This window comes from Solanum stenotomum, chromosome 3 (assembly GCF_019186545.1).
Source record: "Solanum stenotomum isolate F172 chromosome 3, ASM1918654v1, whole genome shotgun sequence".
NCBI lineage: Eukaryota > Viridiplantae > Streptophyta > Magnoliopsida > Solanales > Solanaceae > Solanum > Solanum stenotomum.
Window position 1 is genome coordinate 67,466,650 of NC_064284.1, and position 17,612 is coordinate 67,484,261.

At 31.1% G+C, this 17,612-nt stretch overlaps 1 protein-coding gene across 2 annotated transcripts; it reads right to left on the bottom strand.

Annotated features, from left to right (window-relative positions):
* Nucleotides 1-5,672: 5,672 nt before the first annotated feature.
* LOC125859691 (UMP-CMP kinase) lies at nt 5,673-9,201 on the bottom strand. 2 transcript variants are annotated; one of them, XM_049539492.1, is made up of 10 exons: nt 9,077-9,201; nt 8,921-8,992; nt 8,778-8,840; nt 8,607-8,661; nt 7,407-7,524; nt 7,170-7,326; nt 6,912-6,992; nt 6,703-6,810; nt 6,437-6,501; nt 5,673-6,210 (listed from the first exon to the last, which is right to left on the bottom strand). In XM_049539492.1, exons 2-10 carry the CDS (start codon nt 8,969-8,971, stop codon nt 6,198-6,200), a joined length of 711 nt encoding a protein of 236 aa, XP_049395449.1. In that variant the 5' UTR covers nt 8,972-8,992; nt 9,077-9,201; the 3' UTR covers nt 5,673-6,197. The 2 variants fall into 2 exon arrangements, with proteins under 2 accessions (XP_049395449.1, XP_049395448.1); XM_049539491.1 differs by having other exon boundaries at nt 5,673-6,213; nt 9,077-9,150.
* Nucleotides 9,202-17,612: the final 8,411 nt, after the last annotated feature.

Consider the following 17,612-nt stretch of genomic DNA (forward strand, 5'->3'; position numbering starts at 1 on the left):
GTTTCTTGTTCACCTTCATCGATTTTTGTTTTTCCTTCCTTACGGAATTCACTTGGTTGGATTTCAATTTGTTAGTTTAGAAGTTGTATGTATGCATGCATATATATTACTTACTAGTTTTGATTTTTGTAGTTGTTGTTTTTATGTAGAAAAAAAAATATACATATCAAAGAGGAAACAGAAGAAAGGAAAACCCCCAAATTCTAAAACCCTGAAACCCCATTCTGCTGTAGCCAAACCGAAATGCTTGGTTTCTCTTACCCGATATACTTTTTGGCCATTATTGTGGTGCTTATACTGTTGTTGTAAATTGATTTGCTTAAATCGTTTGCTTTTGATGTACAATCATCCTAGTCTCTGTTAAGTCACATTGAATTTAAAAAGGTTTAAAATAATCAGATTATATTTTTTGTAATGTGTTTCGGGCATGGCTCTTTTGGTTTTGTGTATAAGAATAATATATAGAATAGCATGTATTAGTGATATTGGGATTAGTAATATTATGATTAGTTATGTTGGGCATGCTTATTCATGTATTATAATACCGTGGTTTGCTAGAATTCAAGGTTAGAGGTGGATTCATTGAACAATTTACTATATTTTGAGAATATAGTAACTTTTGCTTTGGTTATCTTCACTATTTTGTTGTTGGTACTTCATTTCTTCAATATTGCATTTTTTCCAAACTTGTTTTGAAAAACGATTTTCTTGTGTTGGGATCTATCTTTAATATTATAATTCCATGTTTTCATCATATGAGTTCTTGTTCTGATTGTCTTTCTTGTTTCCAAATTCGAACACATTTCAGAAAAGAAAATGGATCTTGAGAAGAAGATTTGGGCTGCATTCGCGGTGCTTTTCTTGACTGTGGGTATAGCTGCTCTTGGCCACACAGCGTGGCTTGTTTGCGCAGTTATCGCAATACTACTGGGTGTACTGTTTGTAGTCCATGGTTTTCTTCGGCTACTGAACATTGGCCTTCCCCCTGATGCTGGTGCTATTGATTTTCCAGGAATGGTGGCCTTCTTTATCTTCACACCCCCGCTCTTGATCCTGCAGAAAAACAACCCTCGTGTTCATGTAACTTTGTTCCTCTTAATGTCTACTGCGAGTTATTTCTGTATGCTGATGATGGTTAGGCCGCTGGCTACTGATTTTGGGCTACTCCATGGACTCTTTTACATGACTGTTTTTCTTGCCAATGAAGAGTTTGGGACTCAATGGCCATATTGGCTAGCTTCCAGCCTTAGCGCTTTGATGATAATTCTTCGAGTGATCATGGAGATGCGGGCTAGACGAGATTAGTTGGAGTTTGAATTAGAATTATGACTTACTAACGATACAAAATTGGAGAAATCATACCACTTCTACATGCTATGAAATAGCTTCAAAAAGTGTTTTTACATCATTTATATATGCAACTTACTTCTTCCAACTTATCCATCGTAGCAATTAGAAAATCAATTCCCAGTTCTCTTTCTTTGTTAAGGGACTACAGATCCATAACTTCTATGATATCTAACATTTCAGCATGAACAGAAAATTATTGAAATATAACACAGTTTTACTTACATAGGATGTCGAATCAATGCTTTGCTACTTTTTAGTAGGGGTGGGCATTCAGGTTTTTGGTTTTTGGTTATAGCAAAGGGTGTATCAAACATCGAACTGAATTAGTTTGCGACCAACTCTCATAAGAATATCAGAGTTATTTACTGTCCAATGTGCTTACAACAACAACATACCAGTGAAATACCACAAGTGAGATATAGGGATGGTTACACAGACCTTACCACTATCTCTTGAAGCACTGTCCAAAGTGCTTAAATGTTAGAAATCCAATAACAGCATGATACCATACGTAGACTACCTTAAATGTTCATTCTTCAACACTGTCTTGTGAGTGTTGAAATTAATTAGTATTCCCCATGATTGTACTTGTCCTTATAAAAAATACATATGATATAGTAAAATAATTGTCATTTAAAAAAGTTGAGGTATAATTAATTGTTTCTATATTTATCTTTGCTCATAAATATGAAGAGATATTAATGTAATACCAACAAGGGAAGTATCAAATTGATCGGAGCGATAAATTAGTCAAATTACCTTCTAGTTAGTGCTTTGTTTAGGAGTATGAAAAATAAAACATGATAAATAAAATGAACCAAAGAGAGTACACAATTATATTAGTCAACTATAATTTGAATACTTGATTGATGGAAAGAAATGAAAAGGTACCATTGTTGTATTATTTGAAATATCGTGATTTCACTCTAATTATACTCTTTAATTCTCTATGTAACATAATTTTTTTCATTTGAAAATTCATTTTTATAAAATCGAATCGAACGAATTTGATTCTTCTTTTAAATCGAAAATCAATCAATCAATCAATCAATGGAACCAAAGTTTTAAAAAATTACGTCCACCCCTACCTAAAACATTGGCAGAAAAAAATGGATAAGAAATAGAATCATAAAATGGAAAGCAGAAACACGGAAAAAAAAAGAGACGAGCTATTTCTGTTGGGCCGTTTTACGTACTATAAAACCTCTGCAAAACCCCTCTTTTCTCTTGCTCACTAAAACAGTTTCCCCTGAAAATTGCTCGAACAGAGAAGAAGAAGAAGAAGAGTTCTTGAAGGTCCATTTTCTCTGCCTTTTATGTATATTTTTTGCTTTAAACTTTAGTCCACTTCATGCTAATTTTCTTGGGAATGAGATATGTTAATACTTTTCTTGTTCACCTTCATCGATTTTAGCTTTTCCTTCTTTACGGAATTCACTTTTTCGGATACCATTTTGTTAGTTTAGAAGTAGTATGTATCTATAATTCTATATTAGTTTTGATTTTTGTTGTTCTTACTTCTTAGCTTGTTTTGATGTAGAAAAAAAAAATATACCCAAATTCTAAAACCCTTAAACCCCATTCTGCTGTAGCCAAACCCAAATGTTTGGTTTCTCTTCCCCGATGAAATTTTTGGCCATTATTGTGGTGCTTATACTCTTGTTGTAAATTGATTTATCTCCATCCTTTTACATGAGTCTCTGTTAAGTCACACTGAATTTTGGAAGGCTTGAAATAATCAGGGCACGGCTCTTTTGGTATACTGTATAAGTATAATAATAGTATATAGAATAGCATGCATTAGCCATATTGGGATTAGTAATATTATGATTGGGACTATTTTTTATCCGGTGTTCGGTTTGGTGTATTCAGGGCAGTTTTGTGTTTAACCATGCTTATTCATGTATTAATAACACCGTGGTTTGCTTGAATTCAAGGATAGAGGTGGATTCATTGAACAAGTTACTATATATCTAACATTTGTGTTGCCATCACCTTATTAAAGAGGCATTTTGGTGGCTAGAAAGAAAATAATGTAACATGAACTGGAATGAAAAGAGTATTGAATTAATGCCCATGGTATAAAGAATCTTCTGCTAGATAGAGTTTAGTCTTCCCATGGTTTGAAATTTTAGCTTTCTGTAGTTTTTATTTTGGTTTCAAGTGTAAACTAGTAGGAGTAGTAATTAGCTCCACTTTTACTTTGGTTATCTTCACTATTTTGTAGGTAGTACTTCATTTCTTCAATATTTTCATCACAGCTTTGCAGTTTTTCAAACTTGTTCTGAAAAACGAGTTTCTTGAGTCGAGGGTGTATCTTTAACCACCTCTCTACCCCACAAAGGTAGGGGTAAGGTCTGACTCCACTGGTCTATTATTGTTGTTGTAGTTATTAGCTGAATTTCAATATCATAACCCATGTTTTCATCATATGAGTTCTTGTTCTGAGTGTCTTTCTTGTTTCCAAATTCAAACGCATTTCAGAAAAGAAAATGGATCTTGAGAAGAAGATTTGGGCTGCATCTGCGGTGCTTTTCTTGACTGTGGGTATAGCTGCTCTTGGCCACACAGCGTGGCTTGTTTGCACAGTTGTCGCTATACTACTGGGCGGACTGTTTGTAGTCCATGGTTTTCTTCCGGTACTGAACATTGGCCCTCCCACTGATGCTGATGATCTTGATATTCCAGGAATGGTGGCCTTCTTCATCTTCACACACCCACTCTCGATCCTGCAGAAAAACAACCCTCATGTTGATGTACCTTTCTTCGTCTTAATGTCTACTGCAAGTTATTTCTGTGTACTCATGATGGTTAGGCCGCTGGCTACTGATTTTGGGATACTCCATGGACTCTGTGACATGATTGTTTTTCTTGCCAAAGAGTTTGGGACTGGCCGGCAAACTTGGCTAGCTTTTGGCCTTTGCACTTTGATGATATTTCTTCGACTGATCATGGAGAGGCGGGCTGTGGTCCATGTTGCTGCTAGACGAGATTAGTTGGAATTTCTGAGTTGAGACCGATCATTCAAATAGATGGGGGTAAACTAATGAGTATTACTAACGATCCAAAATTGTAGAAATCCTACCACTGCTACATGCTATGAAATAGCTCAAAAAGTGTTTTACGTCATATATGCAACTTACTTCTTCCAAACTATCCATTGTAGCAATTACAAAATCCGTTTCTTTGTTAAGGGAATAGAGATCCATAACCTCCGTGATATATACTACATTTCAGCATAAACAGAAATTTATTGAAATATAATATGATTATACATATTGCAGATTAGGATGTTGAATCAATGCTTTGCTACCTTTTAGTAGAGGTGAGCATTCAAATTTTTTCGTTTTTTGGTTATGGCACAGGTGTATTGGACGTGAATCGAATAGTTAGTTGGTTCCAAGTTTGATTCAGATTTTGTTGGTATGAGTTTGAATAAATGTCTGATTAAAAATGGACTATTTTATGTCGGACAGTGTGTTATACAGTTGAGTAAACTTGCTGAGCTGGGGAGTTTCTGGATCCTAAACTATCTGAAAGACATAGGCTTTTTTTTCTTTTGTATAATCTGATAATTGGTGTTGAGATAGAGAGAAACATAAATTGCAATTAGAGTGTATTGGAGGGATGTGAAGAATAGCGCGAGGAATAGAAGAGAGGGAAAGGAGGTGAGGATTGGGTGTAATGGGGATAGTTGTGTGGAGAAACTGAAGAGTTGTATACTTTTCCCGCTGTCTAAAACGAAGCTATGGATTATAAGGGCTACAACAATGGTGTTGTTATGGATCTTGCTTGGTCATACACTACATATACACTCTGTTACATATCCTTCTGTATGTATTTTAACTTATAAGCTCCTATATCGGGCTGATAATATAATACAGAATACATAAAGATTTGTTGTCTGATCCCATAGCTGCTAAAATTTCATAATCTTGAAATGCTATACAAATTTAATTGGTGGTGAAAGGTTACATTTCCATAATGATATTAAGGTAATCCACATACTCACTTAGAAATGAGATGGAACAAATCATAAGTCAGTTAAATATCTAATGGCGTATAAGGAACTGCAGATATAATTGGCCCTTTCTGACTTTCTCTCATAATCAGATCACAGTTATTTACTGTCCAATGTGCTTACAACAACAACATTCCAGTGAAATACCACAAATGAGATATGGGGATGGTATGCAGACCTTACCACTACTTCGTGAAGCACTGTCTAATGTGCTTAAATATTAGAAATCCAATAACAGCATAATACCATACATAGACTACCTTAAATGTTCATTCTTCAAAAAGTAAGTTGCAGGAAACCCCCTCCCATTTATTCAAATGCATTACATATGGGTCGCAGGATTGGACAGAGATCATTAAAATTGCCTGTAATTTTATTTTACAACATCTTCCATGAAATTATCACAATTTGCAGGACTCTTGACTGCAGAAATAATGTATTTGAACACTGTTATTCTTATGCATGTCGCGTGTGTGTATGCAATACTGGTTATAGCATGAAAGAAGTAAAGGTAATGTGTAACAATTACAACAAAAAGGAAAAGAAAAAGACAAACTGTAAACTTGCTGGATGAGAGGTATCATCTATATTAGTGGGTAGGTTTGGTTTGCCTAAAGATTGGCAACAGAGGAGGCGGATTTTATCTTTCATGTTTGGCAGTTTGACTCTAGATTTTTCACCAGAAAAGCAGGAACAAATAGCAAAACTTGGACTAGCAATTTGCCTTTTCACTTTTTCTTCCATGAATTGATCTACATTCTAGTGTGCTTTTCTACAGCAAATTCAACTTCTTCAATTACTATCACTTGCTTCTGTAGGAATCAGTTTATGTCGACAACCTGCTAAAGTGAAAAAATGGAGCCATAAACATGTCTACAACAAATTGGATATAGTGATACTTTTCAGCAAAGGCAAAGGGTGGAAAAGAGAAGATATCAAGCTAGAGCAATATCCTAATTAGGTAGAAAACACAGTTGCAAGAAGGAATAGATCAATTCAGAAAAATCATGATCTTGATGCAAATATATACTTGGCAACATAGCAGCAGGAGAACACAAAATATACCTCAATGAAGCGAAGATTGGACGGACTCGTTCAAATATCTCTTCCTGAGTTCCAGTACCATTGACCTGCAAGAATTTGTTGATGAATAAAAACTGCTACACCAATAAGTAGCTTGGTTCCAGCTGAGCAGTATAAGTCAACAAAAACCACTGACAAATTCATTGCACCTTTTTTTAACATGAAAGGGAAACGAGGGGAGAATAAAAAAGGCCCGTTGAGCAGAAATTGGACAGTTTTGAACTACTTGTCACCCTTGGAGAGAGTACCTTGTAAAGCTTTCCTTTCCTGGCATAGTGGTTTGCTACTGGAAGAGTTATAGCTTTATATACTTTTAGGCGCTCCTTAACTGTATGTTCATTATCATCAACTCGCCCCTGAAAACAAAATGTTATGTTATCTTTTTCCTCTTCAGAACGAAACTAAAACATAAAAGCATATGGCATTCACTTTTTCTTTTAATAAGTATTAACATCACCTCATTCCGGTTCAATACTCGTTTGACCATTACTTCTTCAGGGCAATCAAAGAAAAGCACAAAGTTCGGTTCAGCACCAATCTGCATTCACATCTGAACTTCAAAATCTTAACAATCAACCACAGGATCACTGCATTCACAGTGCAGTGGGTAACTAGCAAAAGTTCCTTTTAAACAACTAAACATTCCTAGAGAATAACTTAATAGATAATGCTCATTACAATAAGAAAAGAGAAGCATCTAATTAAAGAAACTTACAATCTTCTCATACGCCACTCTATTCTCTTCGCTTCTTGGGAAACCATCTATTAGAAACTTACGATTTTCAGCTGATTCAATTGCCTTTTTAATCAGCTTGACAGTCACCTCTGATGGAGCAATACTTCCTTCCTTCATTAACTTTTGAATCATGGCACTGAATTTAGACTGAACGATATTACAAATTTTTTCGGGAAATGAACTAAAAATCCACAATGAGAAACATGGAGTTCATACCCATTCTCAGAGTCAGAATGCATCTCTTTCCTCAATAGATCTCCTGCACCTATGTGATCGAACCCAAAAGTTTCAGCAATCTTCAGGCATTGAGTGCCTTTACCACTACCAGGACCTCCTAAAAGGACAGCAAAAACTGCTCAGTAATTCTATATTTTACCCAAATAATCTAGTAAAATAGTCATTTTGTCTATTCTCATGTATAATCATGTGATTTTAGCTGACAACTATTCATTAGGAAGGAAAGAATCAACTAATTCCCTCATAGTTATTAAACAAACTGATATTATAGGTTGTCTGCAAAGGAACCTATGTTTATTCACTTTCCACTACAAACTAGCAAAGAATGAGATGAAGGCAGACTCTTTAGCAAACTCGACAAATTTCTGATCACACAAGCATGTGCAAGATTGACAAAATGTCGCAACATTAAGGATTAAAAACTGGTTTAAACAAAAAAAGTGATATGAGCATAGGTAGCTCAACAACAGACATAATAAGCAATATGACCTGTTACTTCTAGACATATTCTCTTCAATCCAACAAGAGTGACCTAATCAATATCATGAAAAAGTCCACCTCGCCATAAGGAAATCTTTTGTACCTCATTATCTTTTGCTTAATGTTATACATAATTAAATAAGAATTAGTTGAGAATCATGAGGTCTCAAAGTCAAATTCTGCAAAGACAAAAAACACTAGATGATTTCTTGTCATCTGTCCTAGCCTTGGTGGACAGAATTACTTGGTACCTACTCTGGTACCTTTTGTGCTAGGAGGTGGCAGGAATTCCATGGGAATTAGTAGAGGTGCACAAAAGCAAATTACATGGAATTAGTTGAGGTGCACAACAATGACCCGAACACCACGATTATCAAAAATGAAAACCAGTGTCAAAATTCTCAAAAAAAAAAAAAAAAACTTGTATTGTTACATCCCCTCTCACCCTGCCCCGGACCAAAACCCCCCGGAAAAACAGCAGAAAAATAAAATATTTCAACAAAACAACAACAAAAGAGTAGCACAGTCTACTTAAGAGGTTGGAGTGATATCTATCTCAGATGAGCTACAATCAGGATAGATTTAACTGAGATCACATGAGAGATAAATTAATCAAATTTTCAAAGAGATAAAGGAGATTAGCTTTTAGTGTCCGAATAGTGCACAGTTATTAATAGACTAAAATGTGAAATTAATTACCCAATACAAAAGCGACAAAAGGGATATTTCTTCTGGAATTACTTTCACCTTCTACCTACATGCATTCAAAGGGAGAAAAACAGTAGTCAATAATATTTTGTAGAAAAAAAAAACATTTCAGTGATGATTAAAAAACAAATAGAAGATATTGAGAGAGAGAAAGTGAATAACCGGCGGTTTGACAATTTCAGTACAAAATGCTTGACAAATCTTCAGCTCATCAGCTCTTCTCACCTAGAGTAATTGAGAACAATATTGAGAGATTTGCAGCAGCAAAACCAAAGAGATTTGATCAATTTGTGAAGTAAAATTACCTGTTGAAGATGCGAAAAGAATAGAGGTAGTGAAGTGAAACGCCTCCACATCTTTGATCGGTGTTCCGTTTTCTTGATTTGGGTTTCAATGGCGAAAGAGCGTTTGTATTAGAGCACGTCGAGTGAGTGTAAAAGCGTGAGTCCCATAAACAATACCTGTCTGCACGTTCACTCGCATAAACGCTGCAACACTTTCCGGGCCGATTAGTTCCTTATAGATCGGGTTTGGGTCTTTCCACTTGCCCCTTCTTCAGTTAGATATTTGAGTTTAGGCTAGGCCCCCGTTCCGTCTCATTTTATATGATATAGTTTCAACTTATATAATTTGATATCATTAAGGATAAAATGAGAACTTTAAAATTGAAGAATACTTAAAACTTTGAGATAAATGTCAAAACACATCTAAACTATCTCATTTTTTTGAGTTTTATATCTAAACTATTGAAAGTGTAAATTTCATACATAAACTATCACTTATTAGTTTGAGAAACACACTTCAATGGTGTGTATTACACTCTCTCTTTTATTTAAAAAAAACATTGACATTCCACATTGATAAAATATTTCACTTGACAAAAATTAAATAATAAAATATTAATATTAATTAAACATTAAAGATTAAATTATTACTATCCCCCAAAAAATAATTTTAAAAAAATTAAATTATTTTTCTTACCCCACACTCCACCACCTCCGCCCCGTAACTCCCCCACCCCTCCCCCGAAAATCCCCCCTACTTTTTTTTAAAAAAAAAAAATCATTTATAAAATATTTTTATAAAACTCATACTTCACCCCCCCCCCCCCAAGCCACTCAATCATTCCTGCCCCAAAAAAAAATATATGTTATTTTTTAAAAAAAAAAATTCCTGTTTTGTGTTAGATATGTACATATATTTTTAGGATTTTTTTTCTACTTGTGTACCGAATATAACATAAATAAAAAAAATTATTTTAAAAAAAGTATTGCGACGGCAAGTAAAAAATATTTTCAATATGTATATATATCTAACACAAAACGAGAAAAAGAATTGGAAGCGGAGGGTTAGGTGGAGTGAGTAGAATTATTTTTCAAAAAAAATAAAATAATATCTAAATTTGTATTTGAAGGGAAAGGGGAGATGAAGTAAAAAATTAAATACTTTTTATAAAATTTAAACAAAAAAAAATTTAAAAATTGGGGTGGGTAGGGTGTACGGTGAGAGGAAGTGATGGAGTGGGGTAAGAAATAATTTTACGTTTTATTTTATAAAAAAAAATATTTTTTTGGGATAATATTTTTTTCATCTTTAATTTTAACTAATATTAATTAAATATTTAATTTTTTCTCAAGGTGAAATATTTTGGCCATATGGAGTGTGATGTGATAATTTTTTTTAAATAAAAGAGAGAGTGTATTACACTCACCATGATGAGAGTGTTATAAAAAAATATGTGTTTCTCAAACTAATAAGTGATGGTTTAAATGTGAAACTCACACTCTCAATAATTTAGGTATGAAACTAAAAAAAAAAAAGGAATAACTTATGTGTGTTTTTAACACTTATCTCTAAAATTTTTGCAAATATTATTTCTAATATGAATATAGAAGATGGACTAATCGGTTAATTAGTGTTTGAACAATATTTGATTGAAATTGTGTATGATATAAATTGCATTTGGAAAAAAATAGATCTTTTTGGATTAAAAAAATCTCTATTTAATAAATAAATACTCCAATATACTTATTTCAAGATTTCTCTATTTCAAAGTTTTAAGTTGGTATCGAGCTATGTTTAATTCAAGATTATTCTTTTCGTGTAATTTATTTATGAATTATTAATAATTTTTCTTTAAAAAGAGCAAAACCATATGTTAATTTATGCTAATTTTTATTGTGAAAGTTAAATTTCCTAAAATTCCGACCAAACCTTGTATGGTATAAATTTATACCCTCTCTAAGAACAAAACAAAAACACCCCTAAATCACACTTTACGTAACTACTTGATAAATCATACTTTACGTAAATGAGCACCTTTGTTTTCCATTTTCGTTCTAGATTAGGGTTGTTCAAATTCAAATCGAATTCGATAATTCAAATCGAATTCGATAATTCAAATTGAAAAAAATACTATTAATTAGTTCAATGATTTGATAAAGATTTTAACTTTTTTATTGATTTATAGGTTTCGTAAAGATTTAGGTTTTCTCTTTACGAATTAATCGATAATTCAATAATAGCTAAGGATAAATCTGGTTCGTCCATTATATTTTACTACTTTGGGCTGTGCAAATAATACAAAATAAATTAATTCCTTTTTAATCAAATGTTCTGCTAGTTATTTTCTACTTGCAATTAATCCGTCATAATATCGTGTGCACTGTGTTGTTAATACTTATTCTAAATTCATAGGGAGTTAATATCTCAAAGGTTACTCAACTTTGAAAAATTATTTAGCAAAGTCATTAAACTTTGTTTTATATCAATAAAATCACTCAACTAAATTTATTATAATATTTTTATGTCATAATTATTAAAATAATAATAAACAAATGTTTCAAAATTAATACTTCATTATAATTAATTTAAATAAGTACCCAAAAAGAATAATAATTAATCTAAATAATTTTATTTATGTTAAAAAAAATCCTATTATCTATGTAAATCAACTACTGTAATTTGTTATGATTTTTAAGAAGGAAAAATTAGGAGTAGTTAAATTACTAAAAAATAATCCATCAATGTGCGGACTTTCTGTAATAATCCATTTTTGTTGGATGGATTTGTTGTAATTAGAGTCCGTAACAAGAAGTTAGATTACGACTCTGATTTTACGTTTTGTAATGTAAAAGCAAGGGATTAATTTGTTTTTAATTATTTTTTTATCTTTAAAAGACAAATTTAAAAGTGAAATTAGCATGATATAAAAAACAATTTTGCCATGTCAAATTTATTTTAATAATAAATTTAATTGGATGATTTTATTGATGTAAAAAATTTAAGTTGAGTGATTTTATTGATACAAAACAAAATTCAGTGACTTTATTACATAATATTTCAAAGTTGAATGACCTTTTGAGAAATTAACTCATTGGTAGATGATATTCAATTTAATGAAATTTGATTTCCAAGTTCAAATTACTTTATAGTTTTTGACATACTATATTAGATTCCGTTTATAATCATCTATAAGTGATTTTCAGTAGAGAACTTTTTTTTATGTTTAATCTTAATAGTTAAATTCAGTGTTTTAAAAGGTGGGCACGTGAGGCGGGGTGTTTTACTTAGTATAGGGCGAGGCATAAGTCTTGAGACGTGGTGCGTAAGCCTTATGGATCTTTAAATTTTTAATTTACAATAGAGATAACTGTCAAAAACACACTTAAACTATCCTTTTTTTTTTGTTTCATACCTAAACTATCATTTTTTGGTTTGAGAAACACATCTTAGTGGTGTGTGTAATGCACTCTCTCTTTTATTTGAAAAAATCTTGACACATGACATTTCACATGGATAAAATATTCCACCTTGACAAAAATTAAATAATAAATTATTAATATTAATTAAAAATTAAAGATTAAAATATTACTATCCATAAAAATAAAAATAAAATAAAATTATTTTTCTTACCCCACTCCACCACCTCCTCCACGTACCCCGGACAACCCGCATCCTTCTTAAAAAAAGTCTTTTATAAAATATTTTTAAAAAATTCATACTTCACCCTCACCCCCCCCCCCTCCCAAAAAAAACCNCCCCCCCCCCCCCCCCCCCCCCACACCCCCAAAAAAAAATTGATATTATTTTATTTTTAAAAAAATAAAAAATTTACCCCATCCTATTTAAACCTCCACTCCTAATTTTTATTTTTTTACATTTTTCTCATTTTGTGTTAGATATGTACGTACATATATTTTTAGAAAAAAAAATCTACTAGTGTACCGAATATAACATAAATAAACAAAAAAAATTAAAAAATTAAAAAAATAAAATAATATCTAAATTAGTATTTGAGGGAGGGGATAGGGGGGGGGGGGAGGAGATGAAGTAAAAAAAATAAATACTTTTATAAAAGAAATTTAAAAAAATAATAATAATAAAAAGGGCCAGGGTGGAGTGGGGGGGATGAGAGAAAGTGATGAAGTGGGGTAAGAAAAATATTTTACATTTTATTTTATAAAAAAAATATTATTTTTTTGGATAATAATTTTTTAATTTTTAATTTTAACTAATACTAATAATTTATTTAATTTTTGTCAAGGTTGAATGTTTTGTCAATGTGGAATGTGATGTAGAAATTCTTTAAAATAAAAGAAAGAGTGTATTACACATACCATGATGAGAGTGATATAAAATAGAGAGGTGTGTTTCTCAAACTAAAAAGTGATAGTTTAGGTATGAAATTACTCTCTCAATAGTTTAGGTATGAAACTCAAAAAAAAATATAGTTTAGGTGTTTTTTTTACACTTATCTCTTTACAATATAGTATATTAATATAATAACACAAAATTATAAAAATACATCATTAGTTTGAAACAGCTACAAACATGATTAAAGAAACTCATAGAAAATGAAACTTCTAATTAACATGATTATACAAGTATAAATAATCTAACATCTTAACTTTCTAATAATAAAAGAATCATTATTTCTAAAAAAATATTTCTATCATACTATACAATTTACCCTCCTAAAAGAAAATAATCAAAAAACTTACTAGTAATATAATAAAAATATCACTCCATCATGAATATAAATAAAATTACTTTCAAATAGCTAAATAAAATATGATAATTTTGAGACTTACGACAAAGCCATGAAGATCAATCACAAGTGAAAAAATAATTTTCGCTACGTATTATTAAGGGCCTGTTTGGAAGGACACCTTGGTAATTGGATTTGGTGTAATTGGTGTAATTACACTATCTTGTCCTGTTTGGAAGGACAAGTAATTACTTGGTCAGCAGGTAATTGATGTAATTGGTAGGGGTAATTACACTCTACAATTCACAAGCAGAGGTTGTGAATTGTTGGTAATTACATGGTGTAATTACCACCTGATTACTTTTTAATTTTTTTTTATTTCTATTTTTATTTTTTGTTTTAATTTTTTTTACTTCTATTATTCTAAGTTCTTTTTTTATTTTTATTATTCTAAAAATTTATAAAAGTTTGTTTTTTATTTTATATTATTATGTTTCATTTACTTCTGGTTCTCAACCTTACTTTACGTGATTCTATGTAATTTTCTCGTATTATCTATTTCTTTATGCCATGCTTATTTTCTCATTAGCATAATTTTATTAGTATTCTAATTTTTAAATTAAAATAGAATTTATTGTTAAGTAAGGTTATAGACTTACGTTTTCTTTTATTAAGAACAAATAAAAATAAATCATATTTATTGCTATGTTGAAATTTGTTATAAGAGTATTATGTTAAATTTTTTGTTTTGAATTTATAACCTATGTTATATTTTCAGTTTCATTTGTTATAGTAATATTGAATTTACATTGCACGTTATTTTTTAATTAGACTTGATAGATTATATTTTTGTCAAACATTTAATAATTTATGACATTTTATTTATATAGATATTTTTTTTATCAAACATGAATTTCACGATGTTCGTAGGAACTTCATACTTTTAGTTGTTACGATCAATTCAATTGAAATATATTAATTTGAAAAAATATAAATCAATTATTTTTTCATAATATTAGTCACAGAAAATATGTTTATTAATTAATATATTTTAAATATTTAATTTAATGTCATTTATAAAGTTTCTTATTTATCTAGTATAAATTTTAAATAATTAATTTTTTATTTTTAAAATTTATTATAATTTTATGATTGCAATTGTGCATCCAAACAGAACATGTGTAATTACACTATGACATCCAAACATGACATGTGTAATTACATTGTGGCAACCAAACAGGTCAATGTAATTACTAGACAGTGTAATTACTACCCTAGTAATTACACCAATTTCAATTACCAAGTAACTTTCCAAACAGACCCTAAGAGAAATGTTTCGACGCTTGGAGCGTAAGTCTTATAGAACTAAGCCCCACACTTGAGTCTCGGGGCGTTTTGTTGGAGCCTCCTCGCTCCAAGGCGAGTCCCAACAGAGTCTTTTAAAACATTGATTAAATTGATAATAATTAATAATTAATTAATTAATATCTTAACAATTTAATATGTCTAAAAATGATAGTCAATAAATTAATTCGATAACTTTTAAATTAAAACTGACCCGAATCAATCGATACTCAACCCTATTCTAGATTTTTCATTTATTTCCCTTTTAGATGTACTGACTCGACACTTTCACGTGCTAATTATGATATGTTTTGTCAGTTGGTAATATTTTTACGTGGACAATATCTATTGCATGCAAGTTAAGTCATTTCAATAGCTAGCCACCTCTTATCTTATTCAAAAGTCCCCTCTCTTATACCATTTGGCCCAAAAGAAGAAAAAAAATCTTGAAATTGCTTTGCTGATTAAATGAAACTAGTAAAAGGTGGTTTTTCAAATTATAAGTGTTTTATTTTATTTGATTATGAGTTTGAATTACTAATGGTGCAAAAAGAAAAATTTCTAGGAAAGGGTGAAAAATAAAGCGTTTTGTTTTTCATACTCTTACATTATTTATTTTGAAATAAAGTTAGCTTTTTAGAGCTACAAAATGTCTTAATTATTTGTGGATCTGTTAAAAGTCTAGAGAGTAATTGTCAAGAAAGAATACAATATTGATACTAAAAAGAAATTATAATAGTAAAACCTTATGACTAACAAATAATATTATTGTGATATACAAATCGTTGTCGTGAAAGTGATTCCTACCTTCATAGTCTATCAGTGAATAAAGTGATCAATTTAGAAGGTGTTCATCCAAAAATGTGCAACTTGTATTTATATTATATATGTAGATGACAATGTTTGTTTTGATTAGCTTTTAATGTTAGGAAATAATGACCGTCTAATTTTGAGTAATGAATCTTGATTGTCTTTCAATTTCAGTGAATGAACCTTAAAGTTATGCTATTACTAGGGGGTAAAATTTTTGAAGGTTGTGTTGAACCACAAAACTCATGAATAACATGCCAGTGCAGAAATTTTTGTGGTTCAATGCAACCTCCAAAAGCTTAATAAATTATAAGTAGCTATTTTCAACCATCAAATCATTCATTCCATTTCATCCATAACAGGGACGGGAGTAGTGTAGTGCATTGAAGACTATGTTTCTCTTCATTGTGGCAAAAGTGTTGTCATCATTCCAATTCTTAGCTTGTTTGATCCCAATTGTTAACTTGTCTCCATTGATTTTGATCCCAATTGTTAATTACTTGTCCTTATTGGTCTTGGTTCCAATCATTTAGCTTATGCTTCTTCACAGTCCCAAACTTGAGCTTGTACATGTGCATCATCATTTCAATTATTTGCTTGTTTCAACTCCTCTTGAACGATCGTAAAAGCAATCCTTGTAGGAGTCATTATTTGCATAATACCACAAAAAATTGTTTCATTAGCGGTCGACACGTTAATAAATATTCAAACTCCACAATTGGCTATAGAAAAAAAGGATTCCACCTATATCATGACATATCAAATCTACATTAGTACAACAAATCATTTGCCTTGCAGATGATGTGTGGATTTTCAATAACTACAAACAATGATCGGCCTCTTGTAGCAGCAACATTGAACCATCTCGGATTGCTTTAAAATCCCAAATAAGACATCAACAAGTCTAACAGGTGCAAAATCAAATTTAGATTAGGACTCACGTACATTCCGTGCACAAAAAAGAACAAGTCAATTCATTTTACCTTATAAGTTTATATCTTCACATGTGCGAGGTCACTCCCTTTTCCTGACTTTTTACAATTCTAATAGAAGAGAAAAAATATTTTCCTGATCAATGAGAGACTTATATCTTTTTACAGCAGATATGAAAATAAGGGCGGAAAAAGGACACACAAGAATAAACAGAGGATGCTCCAAGAATTTCTTCATTTTTTGCATTACAAAAGAAATTTTTAATGCCAACATTCCCCCACCAATAGAAAGACAAATAATAAAAATAATTTCTAGAAAAAAAAAAAGGAATATGTATTTAAGTGTCAAATCAATTTGAATTGACACATAGTGAAATGAGGCAACAACTACATCTACAAAATGAAGTACTCTTGAATTGAATGGATTTAAGGTGAGACTTTCCTACATATCATATTTTTAATAAAGAGAGGAAAAACTACCCACAATTTCTCTTTATTCTTTGCTTACAAAAGAATGTTTTAACATCAATAATAATATCTTTGATATTTATTTATTGTACTTAAGAAATATCTAAATGTCCTAGAAGCTCAAATATTTAAAGTAGTTAATATAATTATTTAGTTATGTTTCTACTTAAAATCAGCCCTAGACAAGTATAGGTACAAATGACCTTAGTCATACATTTGTAATCAAACCAATTCAATAAAAAGCCCTTTTCCCTCACAAAGTTGTTTTATTGTTTTTCTACTATTCTCAAGAGTGAAGTCTTTTTAACCACTTCTACAAAGGTGGCTTTTAGAAAGCCCGTTTTTATTTTATATTCCATAGTTCAATGGTTCGGTATACTTCTGTTACAAATGAGAGGGAGTGAAACTCCAAGATTACTACATTCATCACTATTTCTTCTTCTTTTCCCTTTG

Excerpts from the sequence above, each read along its gene's own strand:
- LOC125859691 (XM_049539491.1), bottom strand. The coding sequence starts at position 8,971 with ATGTGGAGGCGTTTCACTTCACTACCTCTATTCTTTTCGCATCTTCAA. Across the intron at positions 7,327-7,406 it reads CATTCTGACTCTGAGAATGG|TGCCATGATTCAAAAGTTAA; the intron begins GTATGAACTCCA and ends GTCTAAATTCAG. Across the intron at positions 6,502-6,702 it reads GGAAAGGAAAGCTTTACAAG|GTCAATGGTACTGGAACTCA; the intron begins GTACTCTCTCCA and ends AAATTCTTGCAG.